The sequence below is a fragment of the Bufo bufo genome, chromosome 4 (assembly GCF_905171765.1).
Source record: "Bufo bufo chromosome 4, aBufBuf1.1, whole genome shotgun sequence".
NCBI lineage: Eukaryota > Metazoa > Chordata > Amphibia > Anura > Bufonidae > Bufo > Bufo bufo.
This window is the reverse complement of record NC_053392.1, coordinates 117,497,675-117,520,760: the sequence shown is the minus strand read 5'-3', so window position 1 is coordinate 117,520,760 and position 23,086 is coordinate 117,497,675. Positions and strand designations below refer to the sequence as shown.

The following is a 23,086-nucleotide window of genomic DNA, read 5'->3' as shown; positions in this document are numbered from 1 at the left end:
CGCATTGCTAAATGAACTGTCACTTACCAGTAGGAGGAGCTCCCGGCTGGACACAGACATCGCAGCTCCCAGGTAAGTATGAATCTTTTACTATTGTACTATTGCTAGTAACCCGCTGCCACCAATGATCGGGGGGGGGGGGGGTTAGATGGGAGGCCGCACAGTGGCCACCAATGTTGTTAATGCTATAGAGGGAGGGGGGGCCAATGGGGGGCGCACACTGTGCCACCAACGATTTATTACAATAGAGGGAGGAAGGGGGGGGCGCACATTGTGCCACCAACGAATTATTACAATAGAGGGAGGAAGGGGGGGGGGGGCGCACACTGTGCCACCAACGAATTATTACAATAGAGGGAGGAAAGGGGGGGGCGCACACTGTGCCACCAACGATTTATTACAATAGAGGGAGGAAGGGGGGGGGGGCGCACACTGTGCCACCAACGAATTATTACAATAGAGGGAGGAAGGGGGGGGCCGCACTGGCCACCAATGATATTCAAACTGGGGAGGGGGGGGGTCTGCCCCCTGCTGCCTGGCAGCCCTGATCTCTTACAGGGGGATATGATAGTACAATTAACCCCTTCAGGTGCGGCACCTGAGGGGTTAATTGTGCTGATCACGGCCCCCTGTAAGAGATCGGATGCTGCTACGCAGCAGGGGGCAGTCATGTAAACAGTTTGTAGTATATTCTAACTAGAAGCGTCCCCATCACCATGGGAACGCCTCTGTGTTAGAATATACTGTCGGAAATGAGGTTTCACGATCTAACTCATATCCGACAGTATATTCTAACATAGAGGCGTTCCCATGGTGATGGGGACGCTTCAAGTTAAAATATACCATTGGATTGGAGAAAACTCCGATCCGATGGTATAAAAGGGACTCCAGACTTTACATCGAAAGTCAATAGGGACGGATCCGTTTGAAATGGCACCATATTGTGTCAACGTCAAACGGATCCGTCCCCATTGACTTGCATTGCAATTCAGGACGGATCCGTTTGGCTCCGCACGGCCAGGCGGACACCAAAACGACTTTTTTTTTCATGTCCGTGGATCCTCCAAAAATCAAGGAAGACCGACGGACGAAAAAACGGTCACGGATCACGGAAAAACGGGACCCTTTCGTGTGCAGGAGGCCTAAAGCTGTTAAAACAGACATGTCAGGAGAGGTGAAATGTCCTCTTTAAGGAAGTGTTTAGTGGAGGTGATTGTACTTATGATGATCTACAGGTTTTTACATTCAATGGTTCATTTACATTTTTCCCTGCTGCACTGTGGACTTTATCTGCTCATTAAGAGAAATCAATTTTTCAACTGTTTGCATTAGTAATTGTCTGTAATTGTTCCGTACATAACAATTAGACCACATTTTATCAGTAAGTGGTAAGGTTATTCCAAAGTGTCACTTACTTTTTCTTGCACCTGTAGGTTTCAGCTAGGTTTTCTGTTCCAATACTAGTATATGGTGACCTAAGTTCAGAACCAGTGTGTTGGGTGTATCAGGGTGCTGCTGCTGTGATATGGATATGTGACTATGCAAACCATGCCCCATTAATACATCAAAGTGCATCATGTCTGGAAATGGCACTTGTAAAACCCTGTTTTTCAGCTGAACTCGTTAAGAACTTTCAATTACTCTGCCCTGACAATACCAGAAAATCAATCTACCAATACAAACAGTGCAATCTGGCACGAGTTCCAGTCAATGCTGTGGTGACCAGGAATACTGGAGACAAGACTATGGATATTGTGGCCTTTTTCCAAAACGCTCAGGTAAAAATAAAGAAAATATAATTGTAAGGTAATTATGGGATAGAAGAAGAAAATAAGTTTCTATGTCACTACCTCTGAAGAGTTTTTTGTCATCTTACATCACAAAAAGTGATCAAAAAGTCATATGCCCCTTAAAAGAGTGCCAATCAAACCGTCATCTCATCCCGCAAAAATGAAACCCTACCTAAGACAATTGCCCAAAATATAAAAAAAAAATGTCTCTCAGACTATGGAGAGACTAAAACATGATTTTTTTTTTTGTTTCGAAAATTATATTATTGTGTAAAACTTAAATAAATAAAAAAGTATACATATTAGGTATTGCCACGTCCATAACAACCTGCTGTATAAAAATATCATATGAACTAACCCTTTAGGTAAACACCGTAAAAAAAAATATAAAAACGGTGTAAAAAAAGCCATTTTTTATCACCTTACATCACAAAAAGTGTAATAGCAAGCGATCAAAAAGTCATATGCACCCTAAAATAGTACCAATCAAACCTTCATCTCATAATGGAAAAAAATGAGCCCCTACATAAGATAGTCGCCCAAAAAATAAAAAAACTATGTCAGAATATGGAGACACTAAAAAATATTTTTTTTCAAAAATGCATTACTATGTAAAACTGAAACAAACAACCAAAAAAAGTCATATTTGGCATTGTCATGTCCGTAACAACCTGCTCTATAAAAATACCACATGATCTAACTTGTCAGAAGAACATTGTAAATAACAAAAAATTAAAACGGTGCCAAAACAGCTATTTTTTGTTACCTTGCCTCACAAAAAGTAATGTAGAACAACCAAAAATCATATGTACCCTAAAATAGTACCAACAAAACTGCCACCTTATCCCGTAGTTTCCAAAATGGGGTAATTTTTTGGGAATTTCTACTTTAGGGGTCCATCGCATCAGTGGGTCTTCTAATCTGACATGGCAGCTTAAAATTATCCCAGTGAAATATGCCTTCCAAAAACCATATGGCATTCCTTTCCTTCTGCGCCCTGCCGTGTGCCCATACAGCGGTTTACGACCACATATTGGGTGTTTCTGTAAACTACAGAATCAGGGCAATAAATATAGAGTTTTGTTTGGCTGTTAACCCTTGCTTAGTTAGTGGGGAGAAAAATGGAAAATCTGCCAAAAAAGTGAAATTCGGAAATTTCATCTCCATTTTCCATTAATTCTTGTGGAACACCTAAAGTATTAACAAAGTTTGTAAAATCAGTTTTGAATACCGCGAGGGGTGTAGTTTCTAAAATGTGGCCATTTTTGGGTGGTTTCTATTATGTAAGCCTAACAAAGTGACTTCAGACCTGAACTGGTCCTTAAAAAGTGGGTTTTGGAAATTTTCTGAAAAATTTCAAGATTTGCTTGTAAACATCTAAGCCTTCTAACGTCCCCAAAAAATAAAATGGCATTCACAAAATGATCCAAACATGAAGTAGACATATGGGGAATGTAAAGTAATGAAAAAAAAATTGAAGTTAATACTATTATAAAAGTAGAGAAATTGAAATTTGCTAATTTGCTAATTTTTCACAATTTTTGGTAAATTTGGTATTTTTTTTTTTTAATAAAAAAAAAAAATTTTTACTTAAATTTACCACTGTCATGAAGTACAATATGTGATGAGAAAACAATTTCAGAATGGCCTGGACAAGTAAAAGCGTTTTAAAGTTATTACCACATAAAGTGACACATGTCAGAATTGCTGAAAATGGCCTGGTCCTGAAGGTGTTAATATTCTGCTCCCGAGATTAGTTGCAGAAATTTGATTGAAAAATCTGTTCCATACACCTGAATGGGGTTGCATCTTTGCACGAACATGGACTTCTATAAACCCCATTCAGAAGTTGATCACAGAAACTTCTGCAACACATTTTTGCACCTGTCCAGCAGGGAAATAGGGAAGTGTCAGTACAGGAGCAGAAGGGGTTTGAGAAAGGTGGCTATTACTCCTTTTGCTATTTTATACTATGGTCAGCTATTTGTAAACATTTCATAGGGCTGTTAAGCCTCATTAATTATAGTAATACATTTTATTTAGGAGAATTGGGTATAATTTCACCTGATGAAATATGAATAGTTTATTTTTTCTTATTTTTAACTATTAATATTTTACAAATATAGAAAAAAGAATGCGAACTATCAGGCTCTAAGCACGGGAAGAAGCTGCTTTTGATGAACTCAGCAGCCACTCTTCTTCCTTTACCATCTTCAATGGATGCCTTCTTGTATCTGGGAGCAAGTCACTTCAGTTCTATCCGAGCAATGCATGGTAAGTGACATGGTCAGAAATAGAAATGAGGGGACCGGGTATTTGTTATTAGCACTGTATGCATTGTCTCATGGAGTGAGGGTGAAAATTCAGATCATTATGAAAGGTAAAAGGTTGGAATTGGATCGAATTTTTCTTTATTCACTACTTTTTTTCAGTGTTAAATTCTCCTTCCAAGGAGACTGTGCGATGGTGCACACAGAGCAAACAGGAGAAGACAAAGTGTGACCAGTGGACACCTGCAAGCGGTGGAGCCATTGAATGCACTCAGGCATCTTCTGCAGAAGAATGCATTCTACAAGTCTTGGTAAAGGACATTCGTGAGCAAAATAGCCCTGGCTTGGCTGCTAGAAGATAATCTGCATACTTTGTTCTCCATACTTCATTATGTCTCTTCAATAGGAAACTGTAACCCTACCATGAGCTGCATCTAAGGCATTTCATCCAGCCAACCAGTGCCTTGCTCTGTACTGGTGAGGGGCAAGAACAACGAGACAGCTGTCTACAGATGGGTGTCTCTGGTTTGGATGCCATGAGCTTTTTTGCATACTTTTTGCCTGAAAAATAAGAAAGGCAATAAGTTACAATTTATTGGTTATCATAGAAGATATTATGTGAGTTATCACCAAGTATTCCCACACTTTAGTATCAAATGTGTCTGGATTTTCTCGCTTGTAATGTACAGGCAGAACAATGGACTGCAGGTTCCTGTAGTAATCCCAACCTGGGTGCAGCCCTCTTTACAATGGTTCATACTGCCACAAGACCATATTCTTTGTACCACTTGTGCTTGGTATTGCAGCTATGTCTCTAGGTGTGCGGTACTTGAAGAGGCTGTAGCGCTCTCCAAGCATTGCAACTCCTTCAAACAGCTGATCAGCATGGATGATGATAGTCGAACCCCCACTTATCGAATATTCGGGTCTAACCTATAGATAGTTCATCAATTTTAAAAACCTCTTTAAAGTGCATCCGTTAGCAGATTTGTATCCATGACACCGGCTGACCTGTTGTTCGCTTGGCAGCTGAAGGCATCTGTGTTTTTCCCATTTTCAAATGTGACTAACACAGATGCCTTCAGCTGCCCAGCAAACATTGAACAGGTTAGCCGTCTCATGGGTACAAATCTGCCGAATTCAGAATTTTACTTGTTTTATTAAAGTGAAAAAAATAAATATCTAATTATAAACCCCTTACTGTTAATAAATGTAATTCCATTCCGTTGTAGAAAGGTGAAGCTGATGCAGTGACACTAGATGGAGGGTACTTGTACACAGCAGGGCAATGCGGCCTTGTTCCTGTAATGGGGGAGTACTATAACCAAGGTAAGGAACATTCACTACATAGTCGGCAAGTGCAATGTAATTCAGGAGGCTAAAAACATCCTATAAATATATAGATATCCCATAAATGTCTGATAGGTGTGGGTCTTACCTCTGTGCAGGGCCGGTTTTAGACAAAATGTGGCCCTGGGCAAAATCAAAAGTGGGGCCCTAAATCTTGTAATAATTAGAGATGAGCGAATCGAATCCCACGAAGTAGCATGCGCTACTTTTTTGCGGTGCAGGGACACGGCCAGAAACACCACGGAAGCACTCCGTAGTGCTTCCGTGGGGTTCCGATCCGTGCCTCCGTTCCGCATCTCCGTGATTGCGGACCCATTCAAGTGAATAGGGCCGCGATCCGTGATGCGGAATGCATACGGCCGGTGCCCGTGTATTGCGGACACGCTGTATGCGGGCCGCAATACGGCCATGGTGGGCACGCGGTCGTGTGCATGTAGCCTTACACTGCAGATTTTCCTAATGAAAATCCAACCAGAAAACACGTACATAATCCGCAATGTGTGCAGGTAGCCTGAACCAACACTCGTTCAATTGGCCATGCTGCTTTTCAGCTGTAGTACATATTTTATAATGGCAGCCATAACCCGTTGTTTCACTTCATGTAGCTGGATTACAGGGTGGTCAGAACCCCTGGAAACGAGCAGTATATAATGTGATGGAAAAATGAATCCAGCCAGCAAAGGAAGCAATATGGACAATAACAATACATTGGGAAGTGCCTTGTATCAACTTTCTCTACATGATAAATGCCACTTGCTGAAGTGAGACAACCCCTTTAAGGCAACCTGCACACATTGCAGATTATGCACAGTTTTTCCACGCAGATTTTTGTCCAAAAAAACACAGCATAATACAATACCTGCACAGTGAATGAGATGAGACAAATGTCATGTACACTTATTTTTTTTTTTTGCAGTGTGGAAATTGACCTGCCGTGTGGATTTAGAAATCCGCAGCATGTCAATTGTTTGTGTGGATTTTACCCTTGGAAAGGCAAGGGTGAGATCTGCGGAAAATCCACATCAAATCCGCACCAAAAACAGCAAGTAAGATGCACCCGTGTGCAGGTAGCATAATGCCTACTTAGGCCTCATGCACACTAATGTATTTTCTTTCTCTGTCCGTTCAGATTTTTTTGCGGACCACATATGGAACGATTCATTTTAAAAATGGGTCTGCAAAAAAAACTGAAGTTACTAAGTGTGCATTCCGTATGTCCGTATTTCCGTTCCGCAAAAATATAGAACATGTCCTATTATCGTCCGCATTACGGGCAAGGATAGTTCTGTTCTATTAGGGGCCAGCTGTTCCGTTCCTCAAAATACGGAATGGACACGGACGACATCCCTATTTTTTGCGGATCCTTTTTTTGCGGACCGCAAAATACATACGGTCGTGTGCATGAGGCCTTATTCTGTAGTACAAATCATGAAGAATAGTTACAGTAAGGGTCTATTCACACGTCCGCAATTTCGTTCCGCAAATTGCGGACCCATTCATTTCTATGGGGCAGCACGATGTGCTGCCCGGACACGGAATTGCGGACCCGCACTTCCGGGTCAGCAATTCTGTTCCCGAAAAAAATAGAACATGTCCTATTCTTGTCTGCAATTGCGGACAAGAATAGGCATATTCTATTAGTGCCGGCAATGTGCGGTCCGCACAATGCGGAAAGCACATTGCTGCTGTCCGTGTTTTGTGGATCCGCAAAACACACACGGATGTGTGAATGGACCCTAATATCACTAGTTGTAATGCATACGGTATTTATTACCGTAAGGCCCCTTTCACACGAGTGAGTTTTCCGCAGGGGTGCAATGCGTGGCATCATTTCAATGCATCTGTGTACATGAGCGTTGGTTTTCACACATCAGTTCTGCGTTGCGTGAGAATCGCAGCATGTTCTATATTCTGAGTTTTTCACGCAGCGCTGGTCCCATAGAAGTGAATGGGGCTTCAGTGAAAAACGCATTGCATCCGGATGTAGTCCAGATGCAGTCCAGATGCAGTCTAGATGCAATGCGTTTTTCACTGAAGGTTGCTAAGAGAAGTTGTTTATAAATCTTCAGTTTTCTTTCACGCGTGCGAAAAATGCATCAAAACTGATTGCACCCGCGGGGAAAAGATTAAACACAATTGCAGACAAAACTGACTGAACTTGCTTGTGAAATGGTACGAGTTTCACTGAACGCACCCTGACACAATCCGTATTGTTCGTGTGAACGAGGCCTAATAGTACCAACGATAATACGAGTTCTATATAACAGTAAACGTAGTTTCCCATATGAATACATTGCGTAAATAAAAGTACCAAACAATATGCCGATAGTGCCAAACAGCGGATTCATTGATTAATTCTGTAGATTTCTGGCTTTATTTGCGCCAGAAAATTGGTGTAAACATAGATAAATCTGTCTCGGGTGTTGGCCATGACCCTTTCCCACCCTTACCTCGCCCCCTTTTGGAAAAGTGGCAAGAGCAATGTAAAAAAATACACTTGAGACTTTTTTTTCTTCAAAAAGTTGCATTTAAAAAGTCACAAACACACAGCTTGTGACCTTTTAAAGCCCCTTTTTTATATTCCACATAGCGCTGGGGAGTGCCACAGAATGCCTAGTGCCCCACGACACTGGGGTCAACCACAACCTTCATGGTCTCAAGAAGAAATCCAAATATACTGGCCCAGCAGCCATGCTTAGGCATCTCTGTGATGGTCTACTGTATGTTACAAACAGACTCCCTGATCTCACACTAGGGGAGATCATTTGTCCCAGTATACCTCCTTTGGGTCATTCCATTATTGTTTGGGCAATGACACTAGTTATACCTTAGTTATGCAGTAATACCTAGATGAGCAGATTATATTCCAATATCCTCTCTATTTTACAGATGATTTGAAACCATGCAGAACAAGTGGATCAAAAACACAAGGTATTGACTTATTCTCAGCAAAGGAAATCTGTCACGAGGAAATTCGCTGTTACACCAGGCACAATGCTTTCCACCTGAATGTAATGATACATTTTACTTAGTGATCCTCTGCTTCCTTCTGGAGAAACAGTACTTTTATTCCACATGCAAATGAGTAGTTAAGTGCACTGAGGGTGGGGCCTAAGCCACTCTGTGCACCCTTGCTCCTCCTGCTTCCTCTGTCAGCACCTGCCTCTCTTTCTTGATTGGTAGGGCCAGGCAAGATGACAATGCAGAAACCTAGCCCTGTTAATCAAGAAGAGGGAGGGGTTGGTAGAGGAAGCAGGAGGAGCGAGGGTGGCAAAACAGAGATCTGCAAAACACGGATGACGTCCGCGTTGGATCAATTTTTTTTGCAGAACCATTAAAGGGGTTGTCCGGGTTCAGAGCTGAACCCGAACATACCTCCATTTTCCCCCCGGCAGCCCCCCTGACAGGGGCATCAGAGCAGTTCATGCTCCGATGCTCTCCTTTGTCCTGCGTTAAATCGCGCAGGGCAAAGGCATTTTTGGAGATCCGTGACGTACCAGGACTCTCCATGGGGCTTCCAGGAAGCCCGGTGACGTCACCGGCACCGATGGCTGGGATTTAGCGCTGCCCTAGCCAGTAAAACGGCTAGGGCAGCACTAAAGCCCGCCAATCAGAGCCGGTGACATCACCGAACACACTGCCGGGCGGAAGCTTATGCCCGGCCATGTGTTATGATAAACAAAAGAGCCCGTGCCCTACGCGATTTAGCGCAGGGCAAGGGAGCGCATCGGAGCATGAGATGCTCCGATGCTAGCCTCAGGGGGGCTGTCTGGGTGAAAATAAGGGTATGTCCGGGTTCAGCTCTGAGCCCGGACAACCCCTTTAACTTCATTGGGTTCGTGGTCTGCATTTGTGGCCAAGTATATGACATTTTGTAACCTTTGTAGAACGGACATATGGATGTGGAAGGGTCCACAAAAAAAACCAGATGCAACACAAACTTTATCTTTATTTTGTGGATACTCATTTTTGTGGACCTCGAAATAGACACGGCCTACCTTTTGTGCTCAGACTATGTATACTTTGTTATTTCAATATTATATACATGTCATTCTAGTAACATCTGATATCACTTCCATGTCATATCAGGTGCGTTCACTGCTTTAGTTCCCTTTTTAATCATTATATGATGTGATGGGGGTAGCAGGACAAGTGCAGTAGGTGGTTTATGATTGTAAATGGGGAGCATCTCCTTTAGGCTACTTTCACACTTGCGTTTGTAATTCCGGTATTGAGATCTGGCAGAGAATCTCAATACCGGAATTAAACGGATCAGTTTTGATTTTGCGCATCAGGATGCATCCGTTCCAGTAAAAAAACGGATCTGTCACTAAATACATTGAAAGTCAATGGGTGACGGATGTGTTGTTTTTTTTTTACTAAAAAAACAGTTCCGTCACCATTAACTTAGGCTACTTTCACACTAGCGTTAATATTTTCTGGTATTGAGATCCGTCATAGGGTCTCAATATCGGATAAAAACGCTTCTGTTTTGTCCCCATTCATTGTCAATGGGGACAAAACGTAACTGAACAGAACGGAATGCTCCGAAATGCATTCCGTTCCGTTCTCATACCAGAGAGCAAACTGCAGTATGCTGCGGTTTGCTTTCCGTCCTGGGATGCGGAGCAAGACGGATCCGTCATGACCCACAATGCAAGTCAATTGGGACTGATCCGTTTTTTCGGACACAATAGAAAACGGATCCGTCCCCCATTGACTTTCAATGGAGTTCATGACGGATCCGTCTTGGCTATGTTATAGATAATACAACCGGATCCATTCATAACGGATGCAGATGGTTGTATTATCAGTAACGGAAGTGTTTTTGCTGAACAGTGCTGGATCCAGCAAAAACGCTAGTGTGAAAGTTTTTAAGACCGAACACAAAACCGCAGCTTGCAGGAGTTTTGTGTCTGGTCACACAACAGAATACTGCCGGAACGGACGACATCCTGAATGGATCTCTTTCCATTCAGAATGTATGGGGACAAGACTGAATCGTTTTTTTTTTCCCGTTAGTGATATCCTCTGATGGATCTAAATACCGGAAAAACACAATGCAAGTGTGAAAGTAAAGGTATGGGTCAATGTGTCACCCGTGGGTGACACTGGATATCAGCGCAGGCAATACACTCTAAACGGCTACTGATACTAAGTGGGGGGGGGCTGAGTGGACTGGGAACACAACAAAGAAGAGGGGGAAGGAGAGACGATGTGCAGGCAAGGTGTAGTGTATGTCAGCTGTCTCACTGCAACGGTATACTGGGTGATCGCTAAGGTTGGAAGCATATAAATGATAGCAATATGATTCCTACCTGAGAAGTGGTTCCCTCTGGTGTGCGTGCTTCAAGTAGTTCTGGAGACCTTCTTTCCTCTCCTATTTCTGCGGAATCTCCTTAGTATACTTGGTTATACGTGGGCGCGTGCTCTTCATTCACCTTGTAGCACGAGCGCTGCGGTGTCATCCCATCTGGGCTGATTTCCATACATCTAAACTAAAGGAGCGCAGGGAGGTCCACTTCTCTTTTTCAAGTGTGAAAGTAGCCTTAGCAAGTCTTTTTCAAGCATGCTTACTGAAGTCAAAACGTTGCCAGGTTCTGATGCCTGTTGGTGAATTAATTACATAGTAACATAGTATATAAGGCCAAAAAAAAACACATTTGTCCATCCAGTTCGGCCTGTTAGGGCTCTTTCACACTTGCGTTGTTCTTTTCCGGCATAGAGTTCCATCATCGGGGCTCTATGCCGGAAAAATCCTGATCAGGATTATCCCAATGCATTCTGAATGGAGAGAAATCCGTTCAGGATGCATCAGGATGTCTTCAGTTCAGGACCGGAATGTTTTTTGGCCGGAGAAAATACCGCATTATGCTGCGCTTTTTGCTCCGGCCAAAAATCCTGAACACTTGCCGCAAGGCCGGATCCGGAATTAATGCCCATTGAAAGGCATTAATCTGGATCCGGCCTTAAGCTAAACGTCGTTTTCGGCGCATTACCGGATCCGACGTTCAGCTTTTTCTGAATGGTTACCATGTAATATTATTGGTTACCTGTAATATTATTACACTCCAGAAATACATCCAGGCCCCTCTTGAACTCTTTTAGTGAACTCACCATCACCACCTCCTCAGGCAGAGAGTTCCATAGTCTCACTGCTCTTACCGTAAAGAATCCTCTTCTATGTTTGTGTACAAACCTTCTTTCCTCCAGACGCAGAGGATGTCCCCTCGTCACAGTCACAGTCCTGGGGATAAATAGATGATGGGAAGGATATCTGTACTGTCCCCTAATATATTGATAATCTTTCAGGGTACTGTAGTTCCCTCATTCCAATTATTACTTTAGTTGCCCTCCTCTGGACCCTCTCCAGCTCTGCTATGTCTGCCTTGTCCACAGGAGCCCAGAACTGTACACAGTACTCCATGTGTGGTCTGACCAGTGATTTGTAAAGTGGTAGGACCATGTTCTCATCATGGGCATCTATGCCCCTTTTGATGCAACCCATTATCTTATTGGCCTTGGCAGCAGCTGCCTGACACTGGTTTCTACAACTTAGTTTCCTTTTCCATGTCAGTGTTACCCAGTCTTTTACCATTTAGTATGTACGGGTGACTTGCATTATTCCTTCCCATGTGCATAACCTTACATTTGTCAGTGTTAAACCCAGGGCTGTGGAGTCGGAAGATAAATACTCCGACTCCGACTCCTCCGTTTTTGGTACCTCCGACTCCGACTCCCCTGTATTTAATATGTGAATGTATTTTATACATTCCTTGAAGGAAAGAAAGGCAACATACATGTCATTACCACAGAACTACTGGCTAGGAAGCCGCTGCCTTCTCCTTTGTGTGCTGATCTTCTGCTGAATATAGGGCAGTGGGGGGATCCAGGAAGGGGAAGGGGCATTTATTGTAAAACATGATTTCCCTAGTAGAATCCCATAGTCATGTTTAAAGTTTAAGCTAACAATCTGAGTTTACAAGTTTTTATAGCCTTAGCTGAATGACAGCAGTTTTTCAAATGGTTTACAGCTTCAGTCTTGAACTATTGACTATCCATTCCCTTCACTTATACAAGTGTCTCTAGTCCTGCAAAAAACCTATTTACTTAATCAGTTATCAGTGAGAGGCTAGGTTAACCATGGGCGTTGCGTTCCCTGTAACAGCAGAACACAACACAATGGAAAGTATAAGTATTACCGCTCCTTAACTGTGCGTTATGTGCCATATAGTGAAGCATATGAAAAGCATGCTTCTTCACGGTCACTTAACGTGTTCATTTTGTGGTAACGTGACGCACTGCATGCATTGGCCTTTATTCTTACAGTAGAGAAGTACCGTATTTTTCGCAAAAGTGGGGGAAAAATAGCAGTGCATCTTATGGGGCGAATGCTGCGACCGTCCGGTGAATAGGCTGAGAGGGAGGAGGGGCTGGCATCTGGTTCTGTAATGGCAGCGGGGCACGGTGCAGTCACTGTATTCTACTACACCGGGCCCCGCTCACTGTAATATAATCATATCTAACTTATGGGTGTTGTTAAAGTATTCCAATCATCTTAAATCTAGCGCTGTACTACTTACTACTAACTTCTTGGCAGTCAGGAGGCCGGGTGGGCGCTCGTAGCGTAGCTCACTACGTCACGCGCCTGCTCCGCCCACTTTATGAATGAAGCAGGCACCGGGCCCCGCTGCCATTACAGAAACAGAGGCCGGCCCCCATTCAGTACACAGGGACACTGTTATGGGGGGGGGGGGGGGATCTGTGGATGACACATAAGATAAGATGCTATATATGTGTAATCCACAGATGCCCCATAACAGTGCAATCCACAGATGCCCCCACAATGATCCCCCATAACAGTGCCATCCACATATGCTCCCATAACAGTGCCATCCACATATTCCCCCATAACAGTGCCATCCACAGATGCCCCCATAACAGTGCCATCCACAGATGCCCCCATAACAGTGCCATCCACAGATGCCCCCATGACAGTGCCATCCACAGATGCCCCCATAACAGTGCCATCCACGGATGCCCCCATAAAAATGCCATCCACGGATGCCCCCATAACAGTGCCATCCACGGATGCCCCCATAACAGTGCCATCCACAGATGGCCCCATAACAGTGCCATCCACAGATGGCCCCATAACAGTGCCATCCACAGATGGCCCCATAACAGTGCCATCCACAGATGCCCCCATAATAGTGCCATCCACAGATGCCCCCATAACAGTGCCATCCACAGATGCCCCCATATTAGTGTCAACCACAGACCACCATTAGTTCAAAACCCACCAAAAGCACACATTTTGGTTCAAAATATTTTTTTTCCTTATTTTCCTCCTCAAAAACCTAGGTGCGTCTTATGGGCAGGTGTGTCTTATAGGGCGAAAAATATGGTAATTAATTATAACTTTTTGTGAATTGGGACATTTAAACTTGCTTTTTTTTTTTTATTCCAATTTAAATCTAGTAGGAGTCGGAGTCGGTTCATTTTTTGCCGACTCCGACTACAGGTACCCAAAATTGCCTCCAACTCCTCGACTCCGACTCCACAGCCCTAGTTAAACCTCATCTGCCACTTATCTGCCCAAGCCTCCAATCTATCCAGATCCCTCTGTAGCCGTATACTGTCCTCTTCCGTGTCAATTACTTTACACAGTTTAGTTTCATCTGCAAAAATTTTTATTTTACTGTGCAAGCATTCTACAAGATCATTAATAAATATATTGAAGAGGATAGGCCCCAGTTCTGACCCCTGGGGTACTCCACTAGTGACAGTGACTCAATCTGAGTGTGTACCATTAATAACCACCCTCTCAGTTTTCTATTACTGAGCCAGTTACTTACCCACATACAGACATTTTCTCCCAGTTCCAGCATTCTCATTTTATATACTAACCTTTTATGCAGTACAGTGTCAAATGCTTTGGAGAAGTCCAGATATACGACATCCATTGATTCGCCGCTGTCAAGTCTAGAACTTACCTCCTCATAGAAACTGATTAAATTAGTTTGACATGACCGATCCCTCATGAAGCCATGCTGATATGGCGTTATTTGCTTATTTTCATTGACGTACTCCAAGAGAGCATCTTATAGAAAACCTTCAAACAGTTTACCCACGACGGATGTCAAACTTACCGGCCTATAGATTCCGGGCTCTGTTCTTGGACGCTTTTTGAATATTGGCACCACATTTGCTATGGAACACTCCCTGTCAGTATAGAGTCCTGAAATATCAGAAATAAGTGTCTGGCTATGACATTACTTAATTCTCTTAGGATACGCGGGTGTATGCCATCTGGTCCTGGCGATTTTTCTTTTTAGGATGTCGCTGTATTTCTTCCTGGGTCAGACAGGGCACTTTGAATGGGGAATTTACTTTTACATTCTGCATTTCATCTGACAGTTTATTTTCTTCAGTGAATATAGGGGAGAAAAAAATATTTAATAGCTTTGCTTGCTCCTCATCGCTCTCTGCACTCTCATCACTCAAACATTTTAGGGTTAGTTTTGCTCTCTTAGGCAATTAATCTCGCGGTCTCTAGTTTGGCCGCTTTTATTTGTTTTTTACAAATTCTATTTTTTTCCTTATAGTTTTTCAGTGCTTCCTCGCCACCCTCCTGTTTTAGTGATTTAAATGCTTTCTTTTTGTCATTTATTGCTTTCTTTACAGTTCTATTTATCCACATTGGTTTCTTCTTGTTCCTTAACCTTTTATTCCCATAAGGTATGTACCTCTCACAATTAGATTTTAGGATGCTTTTAAAAACATCCCATTTTGTAGCTGTATTTTTATTTTTGAGGACTTTATCCCAGTTAGTTAGGCCTATGGCCTCTCTTAGTTGGCTAAATTTAGCTTTTTTGAAGTTTGGTATTTTTGTTCCTCCCTGAAGAAACACTCTTATGAATGATAATTGGAAGGTTATTACTTTATGGTCACTATTTCCCAGGTGTCCCCCAACCTGCACATCTGTTGTTCTGTCACATCTATTGGTTCATACTAAGTCTAGTAAGGCCGTCCCTCTAGTCGGGTCCTGAACCAGTTGGGAAAGGTAATTGTCTTTAGTTATTGCCAAAAACCTGTTTCCTTTATGAGATGTACAGGTTTCAGTTTCCCAGTCTATATCTGGGTAGTTGAAGTCCCCCATAATAACCACCTCATTATGATTTGCTGCCTTGTCTATCTAGTTTAGTAGATTTTCTGAGGACTCTGGTATATTAGGTGCTTTATAATAAATTCCTATTAGTAATTTATTATTGTTTTTGCCTCCATGTATTTCTACCCACAGTGACTCCACATGTTCATGTCCCTCACTTATATCTTCTCGGACTGTGGGCTTTAGACAGGACTTTACATAAAGGCAGACTTCTCCCCCTCTCCGGGTTTGGCGATCCTTTCTAAACAGACTGTAACCCTGTACATTAACTGCCCAGTCATAACTATCATCCAGCCATGTCTCAGTTATTCCCACTATTCCCACTTGTGTGGCTAGTGGTACAGGCAGTATTTCGGAAAATGCTACCTTTGAGGTCTCTGCCCTAAGCTGTTGACCTGAATCCCTAAAATAATTTTTAAGGACGCTCCACCTACTTCTAACTTTGTCATTGGTTCCGATATGGACCATGACCGCTGGATCTTCTTCAGCCCCTCCCAGTAATCTGTCAACCCGATCAGCAATGTGTCGAATTCGAGCGCCAGGAAGACAACACACCGTTCGACGATCCCGGGCTTTGTGACAGATCGCCCTATCTGTACCCCTAATAATTAAGACATTTATGCTTTAGGGCTCTTTCACACCTGCGTTCTTGTCTTCCGGCATAGAGTTCCGTCGTCGGGGCTCTATGCCGGAAGAATCCTGATCAGGATTTTCCTAATGCATTCTGAATGGAGAGAAATCCGTTCAGGATGCATCAGGATGTCTTCAGTTCCGGAACGGAACGTTTTTTGGCCGGAGAAAATACCGCAGCATGCTGCGCTTTTTGCTCCGGCCAAAAATCCGGAACACTTGCCGCAAGGCCGGATCCGGAATTAATGCCCATTGGAAGGCATTGATCCGGATCCGGCCTTAAGCTAAACGTCGTTTCGGCGCATTGCCGGAGCCGACATTTAGCTTTTTCTGAATGGTTACCATGGCTGCCGGGACGCTAAAGTCCTGGCAGCCATGGTAAAGTGCAGTGGGGAGCGGTATACTTACCGTCCGTGCGGCTCCCTGGGCGCTCCAGAGTGACGTCAGGGCGCCCCAAGCGCATGGATCACGTGATCGCATGGATCACGTCACCCATGCGCATGGGGCGCTCTGACGTCATTCTGGAGCGCCCCGGGAGCCGCACGGACTGTAAGTATACCGCTCCCCCGCTCCCCGCTCCTACTATGGCAACCAGGACTTTAATAGCGTCCTGGGTGCCATAGTAACACTGAAAGCATTTGGAAGACGGTTCCGTCTTCAAATGCTTTCGGTACACTTGCGTTTTTCCGGATCCGGCGGGCACCTCCGGCAACGGAAGTGCATGCCGGATCCCAACAACGCAAGTGTGAAAGAGGCCTAAATTGAAAGACTGCTTCAGATCTTTTTAGATTTATATGTACTGGACTCTAAGCCAGGATCCGACGCTGTGGGGAACAGGTACCCTCAGAATATTTATCTGGTACCTTCTAAAAATTCTTAAAATTGGCTTTACCCGCTTGTGAATTTGGAGTGCTGCTCACCCGTGAACTGTTTTGGTACTATGTTATTTGCTATACATAGAACCTGGAGGCCATCATTCGCACACTTCTCTGTCTGTCTCTATTGTGGATAACGTAAATTAAAAATTTTCATGTTTTCTCCGCACAGGAACATATTATGCTGTTGCTGTTGTGAAGAAGAGTAACAAAGACATCTCATGGAATAATCTTAAAGGCAAGATGTCGTGCCATACAGCCGTAGGACGCACTGCTGGCTGGAATATTCCAGTGGGTCTTATTAATAAGAAGAATAATAATTGTGATATTGGTGAGTGCAAAACAGTGTGACAACTATGCAAAGAGCTTACCTCGCTAAAAAGAACTGTTCAAAACATCTTGATTTGCATGATCGGCTAATTACCAAACCCAAATCCTTTAAATATATCTTACATAAATTTCACCTTTTCTTAAAGAGTTGGGCAGAGTTACAAAATCTTGGCTGCTTTCTTCCCACAACAGCATCACACCTGTCCACAGGCTGAGCTGCAATGCCAGATGCAATGCATGGACAGGGGTGGTGCTGTTTTGAGTAGATAGCAGCCATGTTTTTGCTATTCTGAGTAACCCCTTTAACCCTTAGTGACCAGCCTGTTTTACACATTAGTGACCAAGCAAATTTTATTTTTATTTTTTATAGTCACATTCCAAGAGCTTTAACTTTTTTATTTTTCCATCCAGCCACACTATTATTGGCTTTTTATGCTGTAATTCTACAATGTTTAATTTGCAGCATAAATAACATGATAACATTATTCTCTGGGTCAGTACGATTACAGTGATGCCAAATATATATATATTTTTTTGTTTTTTTTGTTTTACTACATATGCACAAAAATAAAGAAAATATGTTTGCCTCACGGCGTCCCAAAACCCATAACTTTTATTTTTCTTTCTATGTAGCTGTGTAAGGGCTTGATCTTTGAACAACGACTTGTAGTTTTCATTGGTATCATTTTGGGATACATACATACAACATTTTGATCTCATTTTAGAGCATGTTCACATCTGTGTTGGAGGCTCCGTTAAAAAATCTTTCTCCAGACCGGAAATCAAACATACCCCTTTTATAGTCAATCGGATCTGTTCAGCTCAGTTCTTGTCAGTTATGTGCTGAATCGGCACTTCCATTATTTTCATTGTTCTGTGGCGGTTAAGCAAAAAATATCAATTCTGGCATTATTTTTATATTTTAATGGTGTTTGCTGTGCTGAATACATTATGTGATAATTGTATAGTTCAGGTCATTGCAGATGCAGTGATACCAAATGTGGAGGAGTTTTTATTTTTTTTCTCCATTGCTGGCTCTATTCCAATATACATTTTATTGAATAACTCAGTGTAGAATATTTTTCTTGGGACTATTCCTTTAAAGGGCATCTGTCAGCAGATTTGTACCTATGAAACTGGCTGACTTGTTACATGTGTGCTTGGCAGCTGAAGGCGTCTGTGTTGGTCCCACATTCATATGTGCCCGCATTGCTGAGAAAAATGATGTTTTAATGTATGCAAATGAGCCTCTAGGAGCAACGGGTGCGTTGTCATTACACCTAGAGGCTCTGCTCTCTCTGCAACTGCCACTCCCTCTGCACTTTTAATGACAGGGCCAGGCAATGAAAATGTCGAAGCAGAAAGCGCATGGCAGTTGCAGAAAGAGCAGATCCTCTAGGTGTAACAGCAATGCCACCATTGCTCCTAGAGACTCATTTGCATATATTAAAACATAATTTTTCTTAGTAATGCGGGCACATATGAACATGGGACCAACACAGATGTCTTCAGCTGCCAAGTGCACATGTAACAGGTCAGCCGGTGTCATAGGTACAAATCTGCTGATAGGTGCCCTTTAAGTAGAACTTTCAATGGTGTACTGTAATCTTTCTAGGGGTAATCAATGAAGAATTGTAATACCAAAACAACTCATAGACAAAAGTAGAGCTGTTTCTAAAATGATATAGGTATTAAACTTTAATGAGTTGTCCAACAAAGGAATCATTTTAAAAAATTACTTCTTTGGGTCGTTTTACATGGATTAAGCTTTTAGCCAATTATCAAAAACAAACTAAACGTTCCCGATAATTGCCTAAGCGCCAGTGTAGATGAGAGCTTCATGTACATGCAGTGATCACTTGTCCCCATAGAAAATCATTGTACCTTGGTAGCAGACCACTGCTTAAACATCATGATCTGCAGACAGGAACAATGAGTTTTGGCAGAACAACACAATCACCTGATGAACGTGGTTTTTGCTCATTCATAGTGTGATCACTGGCGCCTTTTACACAGGCCAGTTATCGGGAACCAGTGTTCATCCCCGATAATTTATCTGATAATCGGTCTCTGTCTAGAACTCTAGACAGTGCTGTTACATACTTGAATAACACCCACTGCTCTTATTTTGATTCCCTCTCAAAAGATCTTCCTAAGATTATCCAATATCTGCGAGAAGTCTTATGAGAAGGATTATGATGAGGGCAATTTGGGCCCAGTAGCCTAGATTGCCCTCATTATAATCCACCCCTGGCATCAAGCAAGTGTATCTGTAATGTTACTGATAATATTTCATCTGCTTTGTGTATATGGCAGGTACCTACTTCAGTAAAAGTTGTGCTCCTGGCTCTGACATTGATTCCACCTTCTGTCAGCTATGTATGGGTGACCCCCAAAAACCTCTCACAGATTCTAAGTGTTCTCCTAGTGATGCTGAAGCTTATTATGGATACTCCGGAGCCTTCAGGTAACTAAGACTAATAGCCTCTAATAATCTCTTGTTCAAAGTTCGAAAAAAGTGAAATATCTGAAAGATCATAAGCTGGTCAAAGGAGTTCTCTGGGCGATCCTTAGGATAGATCATAAATATTAGATCGGCTGGGGTCTGCCACCTGATCCCACCCATTAGCTGTTTCAGGTTACAGTGGCGCCAGAAACTAACATTGTACAGGTTGGAAGCAGAAGGCTACATGCCTTGTGTAGTTTCCAGTTCCAGTTCACTTGAATATAGCTTCCCGTTCAGAGTTACAGCAACCTGAAACAGCTGATTGTGGGGGGATCATCAACATCTGCAACTTAGAGAACTTCTTTAATCTAATTGTGATCTTATCGTCACCACTATGTGCTAGACCAGGTGTAGACTGCCCTTTGGGACTAACAGTAATGGCCAGCTGCTATTCAAGGAGCCGCTTAGAAGCACGTGCCACCACTCCAAAACTAACCTTGACACACTATGGCCACCTACTATACCAATGAAAGTGCCTGTGACATTTGTTCCTTTACCTCCTTGCCTTCTAGAAAACAAATTAAAAAGGGACTGGGAAATTAGTGGATTTTAGGCAAATCTGGACAACATGTATAACTGCTAAACTAAGGCTACTTTCACACTGGCATTTTGGCTTTCCGTTTGTGAGATCCGTCATGGGCTCTCACAAGCGGTCCCTAATGCATTCTGAATGGATAAGGATCCGCTCAGAATGCATCAGTTTGCATCCGTTCCGCCTCCATTCTGCTCTGGAGGCGGACGCCAAAATGCTGCTTGCAGCGTTTTGGTGTCCGTCAGACAATGCAGAGGCAAACGGATCTGTCCTGACACACAATGTAAGTCAATGGGGACGGATCCGTTTTCACTGACACACACACAATAGAAAACGGATCTGCCACGCATTGGGTGTTCAAGAAAACGGATCTGCCCCCCATCAATGGTGTTCAAGACGGATCTGTTTTGGCAATGTTAAAGATAATACAAACGGATCCGTTCTGAACGGATGCATGCAGTTGTATTATCGGTGCGGATCCGTCTGTGCAGATCCATGACGGATCCGCACCAAACGCGAGTGTGAATGTAGCCTAAGGAATCTAACCTAACGTCATGGTGTTTTAGTGGAGGTAGTAGCTTCTGTCATTAATGAGTGGTGGGTAGGAGAAATAGACTAATACATTGTCAATGTTGATAGCGAACATTCGTTTCTGTAATTGTAGGTGTCTTGTTGAAAGAGGAGATGTAGCTTTTGTAAAGCACACAACTGTATTTGAGAACACAGATGGTAAGAAATTATTATGTCGTAGTTCTAATCCGAAAATGTAAGCTTATATTAAACAGAAATACCCATAAAAGAGAGTAACTCTAAGTTATTGAGTCATTCTCTCGAGTTTATTAGCTATTTTGGTGTTTCTTGTTATATCAGTTTCTGGGAAAGCCTGATAACTAATAACATGGCTTCTATAAAGTTTTCATGGGATTTACACCCAACGTCTAGACCGTACACAGTAAATCTGGCTAAACACACAGCTACATGGAAGAAAATGAGGTATCCCTGCATACCTAGGGATAGTTGTACTTGTAGAGACATTGGTCCCTATCCAGCTTTCTCAGAAACAAATATAAATGAAGGGGTTGTCTTGGTTTAAATAAAACATTAAGATAAAAGTGATTTGCTATTGATTTCTATAACATTTTTTAACCGTTTGACTTGTGCAACTTGCACATAATACAGTACAATGCATACTGCTCAGTTCTGTTCTGTGCTAAATCTGAAATATCACAGCTAAGACTATAACCCGTCAGAGGGTAAAGTTACTACAGGTAGTATATATATTTATAGCAATTTACAGACTACCACCCAAATTAAAATGTAGCCTTTAATAAATATTTAATAAAAAATAACCCACAATCAAAAGGAAATAGATGATAAACGGAAAAAAATAATAAATCAGCAATGGAGATTAGGGCAGTTTTGTAGATAGAGGTGTAGGCCACAACATCTTATTACTGAATATCTCTTGTATCTATAATTTTTTGTTTTTGGCATTTATGTTAGGTCATCTGATAAACCTGCTTTAGGCCACACTACTATGGTGGGCCGCCTCCCTTTCAGGGCCATCTAGGGGCATTCAGGAGGTTCCTGAATACGGGATCGCCCCTATCGGGGCGGCCATTTCGTTTTGTAGGAAGGGACTACAACATAGGGCCAGTACTAGGGAAAGTCTTCATCTAGTGGCCTACACCTATATCTACAAAACTGCCCTAATCTCCATTGCTGATTTATTATTTTGTTTTTGTTTATCATCTATTTCCTTTTGATTGTGGGTTACTTTTTATGAAATATTTATTAAAGGCTACATTTTAATTTGGGTGACAGATCTATTCTTGCTTCCACTGAAGCTAATCTAAGATCAGATCTAAAACGGTTAATGCAAAAATGTGAGTCAAACCGAATTTGAGCTTAGATTAGCTTCAGGAAAGGTTAGGCTAGGTCCCGATAGGAGCCTCCAATGCAAATTGAAGTAAAAAAAGCAGGACAAAATACCAGTGCATGTCTGGCAGAGTCAAGGAAACGGCATTTTAAACCTGATGCACCCTAATATAGTCAATGGAATCTGTCAGGCACCATTAGTGTCTGGTACATGCTGGATCTTTTTTGGGATCTGTCAGGCACCATCTGTGTCCAATACATGCTGGATCTGGCATGTCTTTTTTTGTGTTCCTATACAGGAAAATCCCCAGTGATCTGAACTCAGCCTTAGGCCTCATGCACACGACCGTTGTGTGCATCCGTGGCCGTTGTGCCGTTTTCCGTTTTTTTTCACGGACCCATTGACTTTCAATGGGTCCGTGGAAAAATCGGAAAATTCACAGTTTTGCAGCTGAGACCGTGTATCCTGTCCGTCAAAAAAATATGACCTGTCCTATTTTTTTGACGGACAACGGTTCACGGACCCATTCAAGTCAATGGGTCCGTGAAAGAACACGGATGCACACAAGATTGGCATCCGTGTCCGTGATCCGTGGCCATAGGTTACTTTTTATACAGACTGATCCGAAGATCCGTCTGCATAAAAGCTTTTTCATAGCTGAGTTTTCACTTCGTGAAAACTCAGAACCGACAGTATATTCTAACACAGAGGCGTTCCCATAGTGATGGGGACGCTTCAGGTTAGAATATACTA

The 23,086-nt window shown here is 42.6% G+C and overlaps 1 protein-coding gene across 2 annotated transcripts in view; it reads left to right on the top strand.

The window, feature by feature from the left end:
- The window catches only part of LOC120997602 (serotransferrin-B-like), a 68,545-nt gene that overhangs the window by 21,153 nt on the left and 24,306 nt on the right, over positions 1-23,086 (top strand). For both annotated transcript variants that reach the window (XR_005778200.1, XM_040427701.1), the window contains exons 7-14: positions 1,615-1,778; positions 3,917-4,064; positions 4,223-4,371; positions 5,293-5,389; positions 8,300-8,341; positions 17,259-17,417; positions 19,733-19,883; positions 21,119-21,183. Coding sequence is in view for 1 of the 2 variants with exons in the window: in XM_040427701.1 (XP_040283635.1) it covers positions 1,615-1,778; positions 3,917-4,064; positions 4,223-4,371; positions 5,293-5,389; positions 8,300-8,341; positions 17,259-17,417; positions 19,733-19,883; positions 21,119-21,183 (975 nt within the window). In the remaining variant the exon portion in view is untranslated. The remainder of the gene's footprint in view (positions 1-1,614; positions 1,779-3,916; positions 4,065-4,222; positions 4,372-5,292; positions 5,390-8,299; positions 8,342-17,258; positions 17,418-19,732; positions 19,884-21,118; positions 21,184-23,086) is intronic.